The sequence below is a fragment of the Oryzias latipes genome, chromosome 24, assembly GCF_002234675.1.
Source record: "Oryzias latipes chromosome 24, ASM223467v1".
NCBI lineage: Eukaryota > Metazoa > Chordata > Actinopteri > Beloniformes > Adrianichthyidae > Oryzias > Oryzias latipes.
The window spans coordinates 23,280,205-23,300,155 of record NC_019882.2 but is presented as its reverse complement, the minus strand read 5'-3'; the positions used below and the strand labels follow the sequence as shown (position 1 = coordinate 23,300,155).

At 46.1% G+C, this 19,951-nt stretch overlaps 3 protein-coding genes and 2 non-coding genes across 6 annotated transcripts; 2 read left to right on the top strand and 3 right to left on the bottom strand.

The window, feature by feature from the left end:
* Positions 1–390: 390 nt before the first annotated feature.
* LOC101158912 (ribonucleoside-diphosphate reductase subunit M2) lies at positions 391–3,307 on the top strand. Its single transcript, XM_023952887.1, has 9 exons — positions 391–598; positions 1,394–1,531; positions 1,601–1,717; positions 1,794–1,927; positions 2,077–2,171; positions 2,240–2,373; positions 2,448–2,552; positions 2,626–2,739; positions 2,990–3,307. The coding sequence occupies exons 1-9, from the start codon at positions 572–574 to the stop codon at positions 3,140–3,142; spliced, it is 1,017 nt and encodes a 338-aa protein (XP_023808655.1). The 5' UTR covers positions 391–571; the 3' UTR covers positions 3,143–3,307.
* Positions 2,787–2,921, top strand: LOC111947128. The gene has a single exon (XR_002872943.1). It is a non-coding gene; the product is annotated as a small nucleolar RNA SNORD94 (small nucleolar RNA).
* Positions 3,308–4,103: 796 nt separating the features above from the next.
* LOC101158661 (galectin-8) lies at positions 4,104–9,943 on the bottom strand. 2 transcript variants are annotated; one of them, XM_004084834.4, is made up of 9 exons: positions 9,816–9,943; positions 8,930–9,018; positions 8,646–8,853; positions 8,260–8,382; positions 8,140–8,184; positions 8,038–8,064; positions 6,496–6,584; positions 4,814–4,979; positions 4,104–4,714 (listed from the first exon to the last, which is right to left on the bottom strand). In XM_004084834.4, exons 1-9 carry the CDS (start codon positions 9,933–9,935, stop codon positions 4,565–4,567), a joined length of 1,017 nt encoding a protein of 338 aa, XP_004084882.3. In that variant the 5' UTR covers positions 9,936–9,943; the 3' UTR covers positions 4,104–4,564. The 2 variants fall into 2 exon arrangements, with proteins under 2 accessions (XP_004084882.3, XP_020555929.1); XM_020700270.1 differs by lacking the exon at positions 4,104–4,714 and having other exon boundaries at positions 4,836–5,659.
* Positions 9,944–14,524: 4,581 nt separating this feature from the next.
* LOC101166844 (ribonucleoside-diphosphate reductase subunit M2-like) lies at positions 14,525–18,763 on the bottom strand. The gene is made up of 10 exons (XM_023952886.1): positions 17,679–18,763; positions 17,533–17,598; positions 16,999–17,130; positions 16,813–16,929; positions 16,603–16,736; positions 16,359–16,453; positions 16,157–16,290; positions 15,978–16,082; positions 15,791–15,904; positions 14,525–15,535 (listed from the first exon to the last, which is right to left on the bottom strand). The coding sequence occupies exons 1-10, from the start codon at positions 17,766–17,768 to the stop codon at positions 15,383–15,385; spliced, it is 1,140 nt and encodes a 379-aa protein (XP_023808654.1). The 5' UTR covers positions 17,769–18,763; the 3' UTR covers positions 14,525–15,382.
* Positions 15,604–15,738, bottom strand: LOC111947127. The gene has a single exon (XR_002872942.1). It is a non-coding gene; the product is annotated as a small nucleolar RNA SNORD94 (small nucleolar RNA).
* Positions 18,764–19,951: the final 1,188 nt, after the last annotated feature.

Sequence of the window (19,951 nt, the reverse complement as noted above, 5' to 3'; positions counted from 1 at the left end):
ATTTTTTTGTCCATAAGAGGACAACCTTCAATTGACAATGTGGCCAACTGTGGTTTTATCATTACGTGTGTCATTGTGTTCCTTGTTAGAAATACAAATTCTCGAGGAAGAGAATTACGGACTTTTAAGAATTCTGAAATAGGAGGATTAAAGTTATGTCTTAAACAAAATAGTTCATAGTCTAATAAATTTCCCTCCGTATCCATCAGATCAGACACCGACCAGACACCTCTGTCAAACCATTCAGCACAAAACAAACATCTGTTTCTGTGGAGGATGATTCCTCACATCTGTCAGCACAGGTGAGCGTTGTTGGCCTTCCTGATTGGTTTAGTTGTGCGCCTGCGCCACAGATGTATAAAGATCTCTTCTAGTTGGCATTTCAGGCTGCAGCTTCTCGCGGTGCTGCCCACGCGTGCCCCACTCATACACGTGCAGTGCGTTCGGCTGAACAAAGAAGCCACGGTAACGAACGGGTGACGTCACATCACTGGATGATCGAGTCTTTTTTGACGCACGTGTTTCCGTCTGGCCTCCGAACCGGGATAGCAGACTTCCGGCGTCAGGACTAATGAGGAGGCCTGGGAGCGCATGTGAGGTGAAGGCGCATGCGTAGTAGAACGTGTCTGAAAACGAGCATCGAAACTACGCCTGATGCTGCAGGCTCAGTCCACACAGAGGGCATATTTAATGGCATAATATTTAATGCTAAGGCTTCTGTTGAAGGTTAAGTTGAAGAAGAAAGAGGCCTGCAGTTCAGAGCCGGACTAAAGCTGTTGAGGAACTTTGGGGAAATGCTGCAAATCACTTCTTGTGTCCACTGGATCTATGCAGTTTTTGTTTCATACAGTTATTAATTAATATTTTTTTAAAGATTAACTTTGACCTGGAGTAACTTCTCAAACTATGCTCTAAAATGTTTCCAGTGAGAATATACAAAACTAAAACTAATGTTTTCCAAGCAGAACAAGTAGATTAAGTCAAATTCCTAAAAGGGTTACATTTTTGAAAGTCCTTTTTTTATCTATTTAAATGCTGTCCAGTGAGGTAGTCCTCATACACCAGGCTGCCAGCATCCCTGAGCTCTTCAGCTCTTGTGGGTGGCTGTGGTGCAGTGGTAGGGTGGTCGACCCATGATCTTGTTGGATTCCCGCCTTGCACACCCATGAGTCGAAGTGTCCGTCCTTGGGCAAGACACTGAACCCCACCTTGCCTCTGGTGGTAGGCGGGTGCCTGTTTTTGGCAGCGGAGCAGCCACCAGTGTGTGAATGTGTGTGTGAATGTGTGTGTGACTGGGTGAATGGGACTGTGACTGTAAAAGCGCTTTGTCCTTGTAGGTAGAAAAGCGCTATATAAGTATACGCCATTTGAACAGTTCATTTCTTGGAACCAGAACACTAAAAGCCTTAAAACGGAGGAGGAGCCGCAGCTGAAGGAGAATCCTCGCCGCTTCGTCATCTTCCCCGTCCAGTACCACGACATTTGGCAAATGTACAAGAAGGCTGAGGCGTCTTTCTGGACGGCAGAGGAGGTAAGTGTTCTGCTGCTTTAGACCTCCTTCAGTGTTTCTGGATCTTCTGAACACGTTTTGTGTGTTTAGGTGGATCTGTCTAAAGATCTGCAGCACTGGGAGACTTTAAAGGACGATGAACGCTTCTTCATCTCCCATGTGCTGGCCTTCTTTGCAGCCAGTGATGGAATAGTTAACGAGAACCTGGTGAGAAGCTGCTGCTGGTTAATGCTTGCTTGTGTTTTAGTCAGCTGGATATCTCAGTTCTCTTTTTGACCACCAGGTGGAGCGGTTCACACAGGAAGTTCAGGTGACGGAGGCCAGGTGTTTTTATGGTTTCCAGATAGCCATGGAGAATATTCATTCAGAGATGTACAGCCTCCTGATCGACACCTACATCAAGGATCCAAAGGAGAGGTAAGCTGCAGGTTCTGACAGACAGAGTTTAGAATATTCAGTCAGAGTGGTTGTATTTTCTACTCTATAAACGTCCTTTGATAGCTCATGTTAACTGAAGTTTTCAAGATAAAGAATGCAGAAACTGAGCCACACCTCCTCCTCCTCAGAGAATACCTGTTTAACGCCATCGAGACTCTGCCGTGTGTGAAGAGGAAGGCGGACTGGGCCCTGAACTGGATTGGAAACAAGCACGCCGCCTATGGTGAGCCGTCTACCTGCGTGGTGGTGCTGCCCCACGCCCTGGTACTGACTGTGTTTCTGAACATTCAGGGGAGAGGGTGGTGGCCTTTGCAGCGGTGGAGGGGATCTTCTTCTCTGGTTCCTTTGCTGCCATCTTCTGGCTGAAGAAGAGGGGCCTGATGCCCGGCCTGACCTTCAGTAACGAGCTCATCAGCAGAGACGAGGTGAGTGCCGCTGTGCTCAGACGGGAACTGCAGGCCGCAATGCCGTCGCCGTAATGGCTCTGTGCTGCCTTCAGGGACTCCACTGCGACTTTGCCTGCCTGATGTTCAAACACCTGGTGAACAAGCCCTCCTCAGAAACCGTCACAGAGATCATCAGGAACGCTGTGGAGATCGAGCAGGTTAGACTGGCGGCGTCTCTGTAGTTCTGCTCCCGTTGCCTTCAGCTCAGCTGATTAACCTTCTGCTCCGCAGGAGTTCCTGACCGAGGCTCTGCCCGTCAAGCTGATCGGGATGAACTGCGAGCTGATGAAGCAGTACATCGAATTTGTAGCCGACAGGCTGCTGCTGGAGCTGGGCTTCTCCAAGGTGAGGGGGGGGGGGGGGGGGCATGGGGCGGAGGGGGCATAGACCGTGCAGGCATGATGAGAGGCGCAGGGGTACGGACCTCAGCCGCTGATGGGGGCTGAGCGCTGCTGCACGGGCTGGCAGGAACACGTGGTTCACTGTCAGACGGGAAGCAGCGCGACACAGACGCCACACTGACCTGCATCCGCCGCCGCGGGCCTTCCTGCAGCGGGACACAAGCCGGACTTCTGACCCTTCTGTCTGTTCACAGATCTACAGAGCAGAGAACCCCTTTGACTTCATGGAGAACATCTCTCTGGAAGGAAAGACCAACTTCTTTGAGAAGAGAGTAGGAGAGTACCAGAGGATGGGGGTCATGGCGGGCCCCACAGACAACACCTTCAGGCTGGATGCTGACTTCTGAGCCTGCAGGGGTCATGAAGTGCAGTCAGGCCACAGTGTGCTGGGATGTGCACTACATCCTTAGTGCAGCTTCAGAGTCTTAAACTAAAATATCTGCTCTTAGAATATTTTCCTTTTATTCTTTTAACTTCCATTTGTAATAAAGAATTCATTGGTTTTATCAGTTGTAATGGTTTAGTTGTGGCTCTTTCAGACTTCATTTAGTCCTGCCCCTAATGCTAAAGGAATTTTTAGATGTCTTTTTGAATTGATTATTTATTTTAGTTTCATTCCTCAGACTGAAGCTGGTTGGATGAGTGACATGAAGGTCTAAACTTTTTCTGGATGAATGCGTGTTCATGTGGCTGAAGGTAACTGCTGCTGCTGGAGGAGCAGCAGTAACTGAACGATGCTTCAAGTGTTTTACACATTAACCAAACTGTAAACCTCTTTCTCTATTGACCTGCAGAAATTCTGAAATCATTGCAGGAAAATGAGAATTAGTTTTTCTTAATAATAAACAGCCATGTATACCTTTGGCACAAGGACTTTTTTTATTTTCCTCCTCTGGAAATGTCTCATTTGTTCTGATGCACTGGGACTGAATACAGAATTTCTTCAAATGAGTTTCCAAACCCAAATTTATGCAAAACAGATTTTTTTCAATTCTCCCTTTGCTAATAAAATTATGGTTTTCTGATTTTAGAGGCAAAGTCTTAACCATTTTCAGTTGAATGTCTTCAATCCATTTTGATCAGTGAATTGTGGGGAGTCATCTTGTCTCCCAAGTGCTTTACATATCATTAGGTGCATTGATCAGAGATGTGGGGGGGGGGGGGTCTTTCTGGCTTGAATCATATTAGCTGAGTTCATATTTGCTGGTAAGGAGTTATATAGTAAATATAATTATTTTATTACAAACTGGCACCAAGAGGTTCCAAAATTCTTTGGAAATGTTCATCAGTTTAACCAAAGTCATGGCATTCATGTAGGAAGAGGATTCATCCCTTAGTTTATTTAACTTTATTTTACAAAGTCTGTAGAATTAGAAATTTGTCAGTGCAGATGCATAACTTGGTGGCTAGCTGTGTCTGCAGAGCAGGACTCCAGGTATCGGGGGTGGATTCACCGTGTTCGGCCTGGAGCCCACTTCCTGTCCTTCATCACAGGAGCTCAAGATTGGCTCACAGGTCTGTTCCAGTGAAACAGTCAAGTGGAATACTTCCACCCCCCATTAAAACAGGAAGCTGGTACTGATCTTTGACAGAAACAGTGTTCATTTGAAAGGAATACAGGCAAAAGGTTTTGCCAACTGAAAAACGTGAGCAGAAAGAGGCAGCTTCTTCACAGCCACAAAGCAGAGCGGCTCTGGTCCAACCAGGACGACCACGGAGATGAGAACTACACTGTTTGTTTCAGTGCTGGTTTGTGACGCCGCCTGGACTTAATGCATCCTGACGGCGAGCAGCCGGATGTCCCCCAGCACCTCCAGCATGTCGATGCAGCTCAGGTCCTGCACACGGTGCCGGTACTGCAGCTGGTGCTGCCCGTTTACAGCCAGCTTGAAGTGCTTGCAGTCACAGAGGATGATCATCTACACAGACATGAAGGTCAGTACATTCACAGCAGCAAAATCACAGCTCCTAAAGTAACACCTCCAGCTGTGTGTGTGTGTGGGGGGGGCAGAGATCACCTCAAAATACTGTCCTGCAGAAAAGGGAAAGCAGTCCAGCTCGGTCTCCTCAGGGCCCCAGCACTCAGACAGGAAGGAGTTCCTGACAAAGACGCCTCTGTTCAGATGGGGGTTCAGGTGGAGAGCAATGTCATTGTGGCTCCGCCCCCGCAGGTTCACACTAAAACTGGAAAGGGGGAGAGAATATTGGGTCTGTCATCTATAGAAAATGTAAACACTTCATACTTATGACTAAAGAGAAAAATCTGTTCATCTGGAATGAAGTCTGTCAGTTTGGAGGATATGATGTCATCCTGACAGGAACAATAGAGAATGATCAGATATTTGACAGTAAAAACAACCAATAGGTGTTCTTTCCCTTATCTGTGGTCAAAATGCTCAGACGTTTTTTTCCCCGAGTCAGAGGAATTCTGAAACCCTCCCAGGAGAGAAGATGGACCTGAACTCTTGTATCTTTGAGATAGGAAGAAAGCAGTTAAACAGGACCAGAGAGGCCCAAACGTCTCTGCCTGTTCAGTCAAATATTCTGATCTATTGTATCAAACGCTGCACTCAGATCCAGTAGGACCAGGACAGGCAGTTTCTGCGTGTCCAGGTTACATAATAATGTCCTTAACTATTTTGAAAAGGTCTGCATGACTGCTGTCCTCATTCTGTCTTTATCTGCACCGACCCGTGTGTCTCTGAATCAGCCACAAATCTCTTCATAGTACGATGATCACGCTGAAGTTTTAGTGAAAATTAAGAAAATGTTCATTCTCCTTATCTGGTTCAGACTCCAGGTGACTGACTGAGCGTGCTCTCCTCATGGGGTGGGGGTGTTCACAGGGGGGCTTTGTAGCTGTGCTAAAGAGGACAGAAGCGACTCATTTGTGATAGACTTTAGGAAAAACACTTCCTGGACAGTGAAAACAGCAAAAGCAGAGAGAAAAGACGGATTCACAATCAATGAAGGAGTTTAGCTAGAAAAATGTCTTTGAAAATAATGTTGTAATGACTTCCTCTCTGTTTACATTCAATATAATATCATTTTATGAAACATTGCTTCTCGGTAAAATCCTGTAATATTTAGCAGGTGGATTTTTTCCTCTTCTAGTGACTGCAGGTCAGTGGAGCAGTGACTTCAAGCTGCAGCATCAAACACACACAGCTGAATCTATAGAGGCTGTTGTTAGCAAGAATTTGTTTCTACACCTAAAACAAACTCTGTGGAGGGGGAGAAGTATTTCTCTTTATGAAATACTCCCAAACATCTGATCTACAAACATTAATACAGCTTGGATTTAGATGAACTTTGGTTTTGAGCATATTTTCAAAAGAGATGTTAAAGTAATTTATGTTAAAATATTCCATCATTTGTAATTTTTGTTAAAGAAAATAAACTTGATAGTTTCATGAACAGATCAGAAACTCTAGTGTTTTATGAGAAGAAGGAATTCTCATATGTCTGAAGCTAAAATTCAGCATTCAAATCCTTCCAGAATACCCCCCCACACACACACACACAGTGTGTGTGTTGTTGGTCCGTTTCTGCACCTCGTAGTACACAGGCTGTGAGTTCATCTTTCTGAAATCTTTTCTCTTCTTCCCTTCAGATCACAGACAGACATGCGTCATGTGGGCAGCCTGCTCAGTGTTTGTGGTCTGGGGGTGTTTTTAGCTGTTAAGGTAGAGACCTTTACCTCTTTGAGGATGGTCTGGTTTCTGCCTGGATGACGATGCTCCTCCCCACGCTGAGCCCTGGGACCAGCTGCCCTCTGAAGGGGACGCTCTGCAAACAGAATACCTGCTCAGGACACAGCCAGCTTTAGTTAAGCTTGCGTACGTCAGCAGAATCTGAGAAGATTAGCTGCCGCCGCCCGATTTTTATGGAAATCGTTGGCGTGGTCACGCCTGCATGTGGTCACGCCTGCATGTGGTGGCAGTCAGTGAGGCGGGGATTACGTCATCGCAAAAGTGGGCGACATCTGGGAGTCACAGCCGGATCGCCGACCGGCTGCAGCTCTGACTGGACGATGTGTGAATGTCTCCGGACGGCTGCCGTCCATACCAAGTGCCGCGCTGGGGAAGGGTTCTCTGTGTGCAATCGCGCAGTCTCAGTGCACAAGAAAATATGTGCAGCGCACAAAGTCTAATGACACACTACTGAGATACACATATATACTATTTGCATCAAAAACAAAGTTACAAAGTCAAATTCAGCAGAGATGTGGCGTTCACCATTGAACAGATGGTTACCATGAAGGATGTGAATGGACTCTGTCGGCTGGGAACTGCTCTTTATTTTCTTCTTTGTTCCTCCATGAGTTTCACATGTTCACATAAATGCTTAAACGAGCAGAAGCAAAAGAAGAGGACGGCCTCAGAGGGGCAGGGGGGGTCTCTCACAGGGGTCCTCAGGGAGCTTGTATGTGTGCATAGACAGGAAAAATCCCAGGGAACCTTCCTGCCATGGGATTGCCACTGCACCACCTCCAAATGTGCCATGGCGGTGGCTGACCCATGTCAAAAAATAGTCCAGTCACCGCTGAATTTCAACTTTTGCTTAAAACCTTGGCGGCCGCCGCACGATTACAAGTGCTGGCTCACGGCCACCTGCCGGTTTGCTGAAGAATTGGCATTTAGTTCATATGCCACCGTAGCTTTAACTGACCGCTGTATGAGGACAGGTACAGCTCTGCTTAAGAGAATCAGAGGGACTGATGCCTTTTCAGTGCTTTAATCTGGGCTCAGTCTGATGTCACGACTGGAAGCTGAAGGGTTAGAAACAGAAACGGAACGGCACTGCCTGCAGGTCGCTCCACCCACTTCCACAACAAACTGAAAATGATGATTGGACAAATTTAAACTTTACACTCAGTTTGGTCCATCAGCCTGCCAAATAAAGAACAATCACCAAAAATGCCTGGAAAAAATATGCTAAGAACATATGAAATCAAATTTTTAAACTTGGAAGTCAATTTTCATAACCGGACTCCTGTGGTCTTTTAAGGAACTGACACGTTCTAAGACAGCCGAGTTCCCCAAATAGGCCGTATTTGGACAGATGTTGATGTGGGTGGAGCATTCTGATTACTACAGGTAACCTACTTCAGGCTTCCTTTTCCTTCTTGTGAATCCATTTTGTGACTGTTTGTGGCATTTGTAGCTTCAGGAAAGAGCAGCAGAGAGAATCTGTAACCACAGAAGCAGCACCGCCAATCACTGGCCACACAGAAACTCACCAGGTCACCTGATGCAGACACAATGGCCTAGAAGAAGAGCAGACAAAGAATCAGAGGTTGCATTCTCCAGAAGTGTGCAGGACCATCAGGGACTCTCCTCACCAGTGAGTCCTTCCTGCTCCCACTGTCAGAGGTAGAAGCGGAGCTCTGCAAGCAAACAAACGGCCTGAGACTAGTTTTCTTTTATTGACTGAAGACAAAAACGAAACAAAAAAAACTGACAGAGTTCGGAGGGACGATGCCCAGAGCCTGAACTTGAACGTCTCCTGAGATGCAGATGGTGTCGACCCGATCCAGCTCCATCCGGTGTTTGTATTCCAACAGGTGAGACCCGTTCACAGCCACCTGGGAACAGAACAAGTCATTTTAACCTCAATCTTAGACTTTTTGGAAAGGTTTTTGACGGTTCCCAGTACATTTGAATATTTTCAATTCTATTCAAATCAGTACATTTCAAATCTTTTCTACAAGTACAAAAAAGACTTTCCCATTTTCCTATCTGCAGCTGCTATAGCAACATGAAATGCTCTGTGGAATTAATAAAGGATTGTCTAAAGCTGTCAAATCCAGCAGACTGCACTCCTGTCATGAAACAGACAAACTCTTACTTTGAACTTGTCTTTCAGGATGAGGATGATGACCTCAAAGTCCACTCCGTGCCTGAAGGGCATCTTGTACAGGATCTCCTCGCGGCCCCACCGCTCCTTCTGCAGAGTGTTGCAGACGATGCACATCTTCTTCATTCTAGGGTTGAAGTGAAACGCCACGTCAGCGCGAGGCTTCACGCCGCTGCCACAGGTGAAGTCCACCTGAAACCTGTGCACACAGGAACCCGTCACCTTCTAAAACTCAGAACAAGAACATGTTTTAGTTGTCATGTTGTCCATTTCACCTGACAGCACCAGGCGGCACAGAACCCTGCAAGACCACCATTTCTCCTGGAACCAGGCCACCCAGAACTGTCCCGGCAAAGGGGATGATCTGTGGGAAACATGGACAAATAATGAAAACACTTGACTGGGAACACTAGCTGCTAGTTTATTTTCATTTGAAGATGCCTGCAGAATGCAAAAATTCGTAGTGAATCCAAAAGAACTGCATTTCCTAGAGAGAAGGCGTGTGTGAATGCAGCCATGATGAAGCTGAAAGAAAACTGAAAAAACATTTCTTACTATTTCAAAGAAATCAGCGGCACAAACAAAACTTGCACAAGAAAAGAAAATGCCCAGAAATGGTTGAATATAATTACGTTGACAAAGATGCATAAATGATTTAAATCAAAAGTGAAACCTTGAAACTTTTTGAACCTGGCTTTATGTAAGGAATCAAATATGGAGAATTAAATGGATTATCACAATTCTTCACAGTTGAAAATGTATTTGGATGCTTCAAACAATAAATAAAACATAGAAGTTCCAGTTGCCAGGATGTCTCATCAAATCAAGGTGCTGTCATGACGTCATCCGCTGTGACACACTGGGCTCCTGACTGTAAGAAATGTTTAAACGTTCAGAAAAGCCACTGGTGTTTCTGAGAATTATGTAAAAACAATTATACCAAATAAAGGGTACATAAACGACAGGAATGATCTTGTTTCTCAACTACTCACGTAAGAGCAGCGAGTAAAAAGAAAAGCTTAACTTAAGTCGCAGTAAAGACTAGAGTGAAGCTAACAGGGCAGCACAGATCTGTACAGGAGGGGTAGATCTGTGAATAATAACAGCAGTTCCTAAAAATGTCTGAACTGATGACCAACAAAAACAGAGAATGGTCTTTACCAGATCTGAAAACACTTGTCTTGTGCTGGAAATGGACATTTTCGATGTGAAAACTTGCAGCCGCGTCTTTTCGTTGTTTACTTCCGTATATGACGACAGAGAATCGCCCATGTCAATCATAGTGAAAATATCGCGAGAAAGGGGCGGGAGCAGGGAGCCCCCCTCTTTTCTGTCTTGTTTGTTTGTTGAGAAAATAGGCGTCTTCTCTTTCGTTGTTCAACCTTCAAGACTTTCTGGAAAAATCTACATTTAAAATCTGGAAAAATCTTATTAAAGCCTCAAAATGGGAAAAAAAGTACCGCCTAATTTAACTTGAATTCCCTAAATGCTTTTCTGAACGTTTAAATTGGGGCGGCCGTGGTGCAGCGGTAGGACGGTCGACCCATGGTAGGTGGGCGCCAGTGTTCGGAAGCGGAACTGCGTGATGTGTGTGTGACTGGGTGAACGTGTGTGTGACTGTGTGAACGTGTGTGTGACTGGGTGAACGTGTGTGTGACTGGGTGAACGTGTGTGACTGGGTGAATGTGTGTGTGACTGGGTGAACGTGTGTGTGACAGTGTGACTGGGTGAACGTGTGTGTGACAGTGTGACTGGGTGAACGTGTGTGTGAATGTGTGTGTGACGGTGTGAACGTGTGTGTGACAGTGTGAATGTGTGTGACTGCGTGAACGTGTGTGTGACAGTGTGAATGTGTGTGACTGGGTGAACGTGTGTGTGAATGTGTGTGTGACGGTGTGAACGTGTGTGTGACAGTGTGAATGTGTGTGACTGCGTGAACGTGTGTGTGACAGTGTGAATGTGTGTGACTGGGTGAACGTGTGTGTGACGGTGTGAAAGTGTGTGTGACTGGGTGAACGTGTGTGACTGGGTGAACGTGTGTGAGATGGTGTGAATGTTTGTGTGACTGGATGAACGTGTGTGTGACTGGATGAACGTGTGTGTGACGGTGTGAAAGTGTGTGTGACTGGATGAACGTGTGTGTGACAGTGTGAATGTGTGTGTGACTGGATGAACGTGTGTGTGACGGTGTGAATGTGTGTGACTGGGTGAACGTGTGTGACTGGGTGAATGTTTGTGTGACTGGATGAACATGTGTGTGACTGGATGAACGTGTGTGTGACGGTGTGAAAGTGTGTGTGACTGGATGAACGTGTGTGTGACAGTGTGAATGTGTGTGTGACTGGCTGAACGTGTGTGTGACAGTGTGACTGGGTGAATGTGTGTGTGACTGGCTGAACGTGTGTGTGACAGTGTGACTGGGTGAAAGTGTGTGTGACTGGATGAACGTGTGTGTGACTGGGTGAATGTGTGTGTGACTGGCTGAACGTGTGTGTGACAGTGTGACTGGGTGAATGTGTGTGTGACGGTGTGAACGTGTGTGTGACAGTGTGAATGTGTGTGACTGGATGAACGTGTGTGTGACTGGGTGAACGTGTGTGTGACAGTGTGAATGTGTGTGACTGGGTGAACGTGTGTGTGACGGTGTGAATGTGTGTGACGGTGTGAAAGTGTGTGTGACTGGGTGAACGTGTGTGACTGGGTGAACGTGTGTGAGATGGTGTGAATGTTTGTGTGACTGGATGAACGTGTGTGTGACTGGATGAACGTGTGTGTGACGGTGTGAAAGTGTGTGTGACTGGATGAACGTGTGTCTGACAGTGTGAATGTGTGTGTGACTGGATGAACGTGTGTGTGACGGTGTGAATGTGTGTGACTGGGTGAACGTGTGTGAGACGGTGTGAATGTTTGTGTGACTGGATGAACATGTGTGTGACTGGATGAACGTGTGTGTGACGGTGTGAAAGTGTGTGTGACTGGATGAACGTGTGTGTGACAGTGTGAATGTGTGTGTGACTGGGTGAACATGTGTGTGACAGTGTGAATGTGTGTGTGACTGGGTGAATGTGTGTGTGACGGTGTGAATGTGTGTGACGATGTGAAAGTGTGTGTGACTGGGTGAACTTGTGTGACTGGGTGAACGTGTGTGAGACGGTGTGAATGTTTGTGTGACTGGATGAACGTGTGTGTGACTGGATGAACGTGTGTGACTGGGTGAACGTGTGTGAGATGGTGTGAATGTTTGTGTGACTGGATGAACGTGTGTGTGACGGTGTGAAAGTGTGTGTGACGGTGTGAATGTGTGTGACTGGGTGAACGTGTGTGAGACGGTGTGAATGTTTGTGTGACTGGATGAACATGTGTGTGACTGGATGAACGTGTGTGTGACGGTGTGAATGTGTGTGACGATGTGAAAGTGTGTGTGACTGGGTGAACTTGTGTGATTGGGTGAACGTGTGTGAGACGGTGTGAATGTTTGTGTGACTGGATGAACGTGTGTGTGACAGTGTGAATGTGTGTGTGACTGGATGAACGTGTATGTGAATGCGTGTGTGAGACAGTGTGACAGTGTGAATGTGTGTGTGACTGGATGAACGTGTATGTGAATGCGTGTGTGAGACAGTGTGACTGGGTGAATGTGTGTGTGACAGTGTGACTGGGTGAATGTGTGTGTGAATGGATGAACGTGTGTGTGACAGTGTGAATGTGTGTGACTGCGTGAACGTGTGTGTGACTGGGTGAACGTGTGTGTGACAGTGTGAATGTGTGTGACTGGGTGAACGTGTGTGTGACGGTGTGAATGTGTGTGACGGTGTGAAAGTGTGTGTGACTGGGTGAACGTGTGTGACTGGGTGAACGTGTGTGAGATGGTGTGAATGTTTGTGTGACTGGATGAACGTGTGTGTGACTGGATGAACGTGTGTGTGACGGTGTGAAAGTGTGTGTGACTGGATGAACGTGTGTCTGACAGTGTGAATGTGTGTGTGACTGGATGAACGTGTGTGTGACGGTGTGAATGTGTGTGACTGGGTGAACGTGTGTGAGACGGTGTGAATGTTTGTGTGACTGGATGAACGTGTGTGTGACTGGATGAACGTGTGTGTGACGGTGCGAATGTGTGTGTGACTGGGTGAATGTGTGTGTGACGGTGTGAATGTGTGTGACGATGTGAAAGTGTGTGTGACTGGGTGAACGTGTGTGTGACAGTGTGAATGTGTGTGTGACTGGGTGAACATGTGTGTGACGGTGCGAATGTGTGTGTGACTGGGTGAATGTGTGTGTGACAGTGTGAATGTGTGTGTGACTGGGTGAACATGTGTGTGACGGTGCGAATGTGTGTGTGACTGGGTGAATGTGTGTGTGACGGTGTGAATGTGTGTGACGATGTGAAAGTGTGTGTGACTGGGTGAACTTGTGTGACTGGGTGAACGTGTGTGAGACGGTGTGAATGTTTGTGTGACTGGATGAACGTGTGTGTGACTGGATGAACGTGTGTGACTGGGTGAACGTGTGTGTGACGGTGTGAAAGTGTGTGTGACTGGATGAACGTGTGTTTGACAGTGTGAATGTGTGTGTGACTGGATGAACGTGTGTGTGACGGTGTGAATGTGTGTGACTGGGTGAACGTGTGTGAGACGGTGTGAATGTTTGTGTGACTGGATGAACATGTGTGTGACGGTGCGAATGTGTGTGTGACTGGGTGAATGTGTGTGTGACAGTGTGAATGTGTGTGTGACTGGGTGAACATGTGTGTGACGGTGCGAATGTGTGTGTGACTGGGTGAATGTGTGTGTGACGGTGTGAATGTGTGTGACGATGTGAAAGTGTGTGTGACTGGGTGAACTTGTGTGACTGGGTGAACGTGTGTGAGACGGTGTGAATGTTTGTGTGACTGGATGAACGTGTGTGTGACTGGATGAACGTGTGTGTGACGGTGTGAAAGTGTGTGTGACTGGATGAACGTGTGTTTGACAGTGTGAATGTGTGTGTGACTGGATGAACGTGTGTGTGACGGTGTGAATGTGTGTGACTGGGTGAACGTGTGTGAGACGGTGTGAATGTTTGTGTGACTGGATGAACATGTGTGTGACTGGATGAACGTGTGTGTGACGGTGTGAATGTGTGTGACGATGTGAAAGTGTGTGTGACTGGGTGAACTTGTGTGATTGGGTGAACGTGTGTGAGACGGTGTGAATGTTTGTGTGACTGGATGAACGTGTGTGTGACAGTGTGAATGTGTGTGTGACTGGATGAACGTGTATGTGAATGCGTGTGTGAGACAGTGTGACTGGGTGAATGTGTGTGTGACGGTGTGAATGTGTGTGACTGGATGAACGTGTGTGTGACGGTGTGAATGTGTGTGACTGGGTGAACGTGTGTGAGACGGTGTGAATGTTTGTGTGACTGGATGAACATGTGTGTGACTGGATGAACGTGTGTGTGAATGTGTGTGTGAATGGATGAACGTGTGTGTGACTGGGTGAACATGTGTGTGACGGTGTGAATGTGTGTGTGACTGGGTGAATGTGTGTGACTGGTTTAACATGTGTGAGACGGTGTGAATGTTTGTGTGACTGGATGAACGTGTGTTACTGGATGAACGTGTGTGTGATGGTGGGAATGTGTGTGACTGGGTGAAAGTGTGTGACTGTAAAGCGCTTTGAGCCTTGAAGGTAGTATATTTAAAATGTATGCTTGAGCCGCCTAAAGACTACAAACGATGCATTGTGGGAAACTGTCTTGTAGTTGGAAGTGATGCTGAACAGAAACAGCTGGCGCTCAATGAGGGAAATCTGTATTTTGTAACTCCTATAGTAAATCACTGATGACAAACTAAACAGGATCTGTTTTTACAAATGGTTGTAATTGAATCCATCATTCAAATTACTTTATTAGAAATTATTTTACTGGAAACATTTGATACATCGTTTTGGTTTTAATGCTAAACATGTTATTTGTCTGCACATTAAATGAACCCAGCAGCTATTTTTCATTTATTGTCCCTGGACAAATGTTAAACTTAAACTTTCTACCTACAAAGCTACCAATAAATAAAATGTCAGACAATGAGTTGAAATGGCTATTGATCACCGTTGTACCTAAACCCCAGAAAGACAAACATCTCCATGTTTGTTAAAATGGACCAAAGATCTTTGCAAAAAGTCTTCAGCTCTAAATTCATTCATTCCAGACACCATCAGGAGTATAGACACTCCAAGAAGTCAGCTACCCGATGACACCAAGTTTCCTGAGCTCTGGTGTTAAAGTCAGCAGTTTCTTTTTGGTTTTGACTGCATTATTGACAAAAGCATTTTCTAAATTACAGTAATTTGTTACCGGACAGCAGCATCACCACAGAACCTTGCGGGTAAACAGATGCTGGTTTAGCCTGTTGTTGCCATCTTTTCTTAGCTTGTTTTTTAACCAAATTATTCTCTTAATTTTACAGCAAATGTGTCAATATTTAGTACCATTTATTCAAACCCAATATCTCAATAAAAGTGTTAGACAATGGGGAGCTGAATCTTTAATTTAAACACTTGAAAAATATCCAGTTCAACAATAAAATGTATTACAAAAAATAAAACGTCGTTAAAAACAAAAATTACTATATACACATTTTCAGTTTGTAAACAGACTGACAGCAGTCGCCTGATTAGCTGAAGCTTCAGATTTAGTGCACATCCCAGCACACTGTGGCCTGACTGCACTTCATGACCCCTGCAGGCTCAGAAGTCAGCATCCAGCCTGAAGGTGTTGTCTGTGGGGCCCGCCATGACCCCCATCCTCTGGTACTCTCCTACTCTCTTCTCAAAGAAGTTGGTCTTTCCTTCCAGAGAGATGTTCTCCATGAAGTCAAAGGGGTTCTCTGCTCTGTAGATCTGTGAACAGACAGAAGGGTCAGAAGTCCGGCTTGTGTCCCGCTGCAGGAAGGCCCGCGGCGGCGGATGCAGGTCAGTGTGGCGTCTGTGTCGCGCTGCTTCCCGTCTGACAGTGAACCACGTGTTCCTGCCAGCCCGTGCAGCAGCGCTCAGCCCCCATCAGCGGCTGAGGTCCGTACCCCTGCGCCTCTCATCATGCCTGCACGGTCTATGCCCCCTCCGCCCCATGCCCCCCCCCCCCCCCCCCCCCCTCACCTTGGAGAAGCCCAGCTCCAGCAGCAGCCTGTCGGCTACAAATTCGATGTACTGCTTCATCAGCTCGCAGTTCATCCCGATCAGCTTGACGGGCAGAGCCTCGGTCAGGAACTCCTGCGGAGCAGAAGGTTAATCAGCTGAGCTGAAGGCAACGGGAGCAGAACTACAGAGACGCCGCCAGTCTAACCTGCTCGATCTCCACAGCGTTCCTGATGATCTCTGTGACGGTTTCTGAGGAGGGCTTGTTCACCAGGTGTTTGAACATCAGGCAGGCAAAGTCGCAGTGGAGTCCCTGAAGGCAGCACAGAGCCATTACGGCGACGGCATTGCGGCCTGCAGTTCCCGTCTGAGCACAGCGGCACTCACCTCGTCTCTGCTGATGAGCTCGTTACTGAAGGTCAGGCCGGGCATCAGGCCCCTCTTCTTCAGCCAGAAGATGGCAGCAAAGGAACCAGAGAAGAAGATCCCCTCCACCGCTGCAAAGGCCACCACCCTCTCCCCTGAATGTTCAGAAACACAGTCAGTACCAGGGCGTGGGGCAGCACCACCACGCAGGTAGACGGCTCACCATAGGCGGCGTGCTTGTTTCCAATCCAGTTCAGGGCCCAGTCCGCCTTCCTCTTCACACACGGCAGAGTCTCGATGGCGTTAAACAGGTATTCTCTGAGGAGGAGGAGGTGTGGCTCAGTTTCTGCATTCTTTATCTTGAAAACTTCAGTTAACATGAGCTATCAAAGGACGTTTATAGAGTAGAAAATACAACCACTCTGACTGAATATTCTAAACTCTGTCTGTCAGAACCTGCAGCTTACCTCTCCTTTGGATCCTTGATGTAGGTGTCGATCAGGAGGCTGTACATCTCTGAATGAATATTCTCCATGGCTATCTGGAAACCATAAAAACACCTGGCCTCCGTCACCTGAACTTCCTGTGTGAACCGCTCCACCTGGTGGTCAAAAAGAGAACTGAGATATCCAGCTGACTAAAACACAAGCAAGCATTAACCAGCAGCAGCTTCTCACCAGGTTCTCGTTAACTATTCCATCACTGGCTGCAAAGAAGGCCAGCACATGGGAGATGAAGAAGCGTTCATCGTCCTTTAAAGTCTCCCAGTGCTGCAGATCTTTAGACAGATCCACCTAAACACACAAAACGTGTTCAGAAGATCCAGAAACACTGAAGGAGGTCTAAAGCAGCAGAACACTTACCTCCTCTGCCGTCCAGAAAGACGCCTCAGCCTTCTTGTACATTTGCCAAATGTCGTGGTACTGGACGGGGAAGATGACGAAGCGGCGAGGATTCTCCTTCAGCAGCGGCTCCTCCTCCGTTTTAAGGCTTTTCTGTGAGGTTTGAAGTAGGGTCAAGACCAAACAAAACATCTGTGACTGTAGTTTCAATAGTTTCTTTCAGCAGTTTTTATATCCCTCAGCTTTTCCTGATTGAAGCCAATTGTGCAAAATGGTGCAGTGGAAACTAACAAGTAGAAATGTTCAAGTGGTCTTTTTTGTCCAGATTTGAGTCAGAGCGTCTAGAATGATAGAAATGACCGGGTCCTGTTCAAACCAGTTTCAAACCTGAGCACTTAAAGTGACAGTAAATATATTTACACCATCTAATCAACTCTACATCCTTCGATGAAATTGAAAAGAATAACTTCTGTGTTCTGAAAAAAAGGTAGTTGTCGGAAAACAACGCAGCATTTGCTGATGGCGATGGAGGCCATTAAGCTCAATCAGACTTACGGCGTCGCTGAAAATCTTCCGCGCCGTTTTGGACCCGAGGACGCGGCTGCTGTTCAGACTGGGCGGCTGGAAGCAGAAGACAAAGCCCGACATGAGGCGGCAGAGCGAGCTAAGGCGGAGTGAGGCTTCACCGCTGGATATCTTACCGTGTTTTCTTTGTCGAGCGCCATGCTGCTCATCTTAACGTTAACGCTGTTTTCAGTCTTCATTGAGAGGGGGGACCGCGCGGACAACATGTTGGCTTCAGCAGGAGAAAATACGACGGCACAAGTTGAAGATTAGCGTGACCAAACACGGCGCCGGAGAGCAGACACAAGCGGCGACGCAGAATGGAACGCTTTCTGAAAGACGTTCGCCTTTTTATTGAAATGTTGGCGCGTGAACCGAGACAGCCAATAAGAACACGGCTTGTCGAGTCTCTTTAAAGAGCCTTGGTGCATAAACCAATCAGAGAAGAGAACCGCAGTCACATGGTACCAAACTACAGCGGGAATTTCTAACGCTTGAAGTTATGAAACGGACTCAAAACCGGTTACAAAACCAAAATTTAAACACGAAAGCATTACCAAACGATTCAAACTAGTAACAATTTACCCATCCGAGATCAAAACTAAAAATGAAAACTGTTTAACAAATGTTAGAAGTACGTACTGTTGCTGTTTTAAAAAAGGTTTCTGTTTATTTGTCAGTCAGTAATTTAAGGTATTTCTCCAGAAACACGGGCATAAAACAATGAAAAGTTTTCGGCTAAAAATGAACAAATTACTTTAATGATTATAAGATGAAAATGTATTTATTACAATCTATTTTAGAGAAACACTGTGAATGTGTTCGCGGTTTCCCGCCACTACTTTCTTCTACAGGCATCAGATGACGTTTTGAAGTGAAACAACGGCCCCAACCGCATCTAGAAAACAACCATCGATGCTGTGTGTAGCTGCGTTTCTCGTGGATTTTAGATTCTCCGATTATAGACTCGGAATCAAAACGTTTAACGAGTTTTAGTGCCGAAAGGTTCCAATGAAGAACAAACAAAGGCGCACACAAAATCCGCGCGTCTTCTCAGCGCTTTTAAATGAGGTTTAGTTTCTGGAAGATTCTGTGCCTTTACAAAGTCAAAACTTGATCGCACCCGGTTTGACCACTAGCTTTACTGTTTTCCCTCTAAAATCAGACATTTGTTCAGTCTATTCCAATACAGACAATACATACGTCAACTGCTTCCGGGCAAATGTCATTCCAGCGCAGGCGCGCTGACCGGCAGTTTCACGTTACACCGCCTCCTATCGGCAAGGGGGACTAACAAGCGAAAGAGAAATACCTACATGTTATCATTGAAGCAAAGGAAATACATAAATCAGGTTTTATTGAAACCAAATAATACCATTGGTTGTTTATTGATAATCCATATGTAAGAGCAACTGAGGTAATCTGTTCCTAGGAAGTCCACAAAAGGATAAGCATAAGCAAATACTTCTAAAATGCCTTTTAGTTTAGTTTCACACTGATTAAAATTAGTTTTGGCTTTCTTTGTTCCCTTTTATTTTGGTCCAGACAGAAAGGTCTGAGCATGCTGAGCACAGCTGATGGCTACTTAAGGAATTTGAAAAATTCCATCCATCCCTGTTATAAAACCATTTTATCCCTTACGGGGTCATCAGGTTGCCAAGTGCTTAACCTGGCTACTGTTGGGCAAAGGTGGGGTACACCCTGGACAGGTCCAATGCAGGGCTACAATCACACACCTATTGATACCTAGGAGCAATTTTTAGTAATCAGTTCACCTATGCTGCATGTTTTTGGACTGTTGGAGGAAGCTGGAGTCCCCGGAGGAATCCCACAAACACACAAGGAGAACATGCAAACTCCACACAGAAGGGTCCCTTCTGGGACTTGAACTGGGGCCTCTCTCTTGCTGTGAGGTGAGAGCGCTGACCAGTGTGTCACCTGACAGCCCATATTGAAGCAGTTTTCATGATTAAAAAAAAAAAAATCATGCTACTTTTTCTTCCTATCAGTTCACATTATAATAACAAACCTCCTAAAAATAACAAAGGTTTTTTTTTAAATAAAAGCCTTCAAAGTCAATGTTCCACATTATTACACACAACAGAGTTCCACAACATGTTATAGATTCTAAAGAACTGAAAATGGTCATTTGTTAAATTTGCTCCATTGAAATGGTGAGTTGTTGGAGAGTTTCTGCTTGGGTTTATTTGCAGGATGTCAGAATATTCTCCCACATCCTGTTTGGATGTGAACTGCCTCCCACCCTCCAATGATGAAGATGCTCCAAAGGTTCTGAATAGGGTTCATGTCAGGGGAGGATGGGGGCCACACCATCAGTTTATTTCCTTTTCTGTCCATAGCAGCCAATGATGCAGAGGTATTCCTTAGAGCAGTGTTTTTCAACCAGTGT

What these genes read in the sequence shown, in the direction of transcription:
- LOC101158912 (XM_023952887.1), top strand. Translation starts at nt 572, where the DNA reads ATGAGGAGGCCTGGGAGCGCATGTGAG. An exon ending in AAACAAGCACGCCGCCTATG is followed by an intron (nt 2,172 to 2,239) that starts GTGAGCCGTCTA and finishes CTGAACATTCAG; the next exon opens with GGGAGAGGGTGGTGGCCTTT. An exon ending in TGGAGCTGGGCTTCTCCAAG is followed by an intron (nt 2,740 to 2,989) that starts GTGAGGGGGGGG and finishes GTCTGTTCACAG; the next exon opens with ATCTACAGAGCAGAGAACCC.
- LOC101158661 (XM_004084834.4), bottom strand. Translation starts at nt 9,935, where the DNA reads ATGATTGACATGGGCGATTCTCTGTCGTCATATACGGAAGTAAACAAC. An exon ending in GGAGCAGGAAGGACTCACTG is followed by an intron (nt 8,065 to 8,139) that starts GTGAGGAGAGTC and finishes CTCTTCTTCTAG; the next exon opens with GCCATTGTGTCTGCATCAGG. An exon ending in TGTCTGCATCAGGTGACCTG is followed by an intron (nt 6,585 to 8,037) that starts GTGAGTTTCTGT and finishes TTCTGTTTGCAG; the next exon opens with AGCGTCCCCTTCAGAGGGCA.
- LOC101166844 (XM_023952886.1), bottom strand. Translation starts at nt 17,768, where the DNA reads ATGTTGTCCGCGCGGTCCCCCCTCTCAATGAAGACTGAAAACAGCGTT. An exon ending in CTTTCTGGACGGCAGAGGAG is followed by an intron (nt 16,930 to 16,998) that starts GTAAGTGTTCTG and finishes TTGTGTGTTTAG; the next exon opens with GTGGATCTGTCTAAAGATCT. An exon ending in ACGCTGTGGAGATCGAGCAG is followed by an intron (nt 15,905 to 15,977) that starts GTTAGACTGGCG and finishes TCTGCTCCGCAG; the next exon opens with GAGTTCCTGACCGAGGCTCT.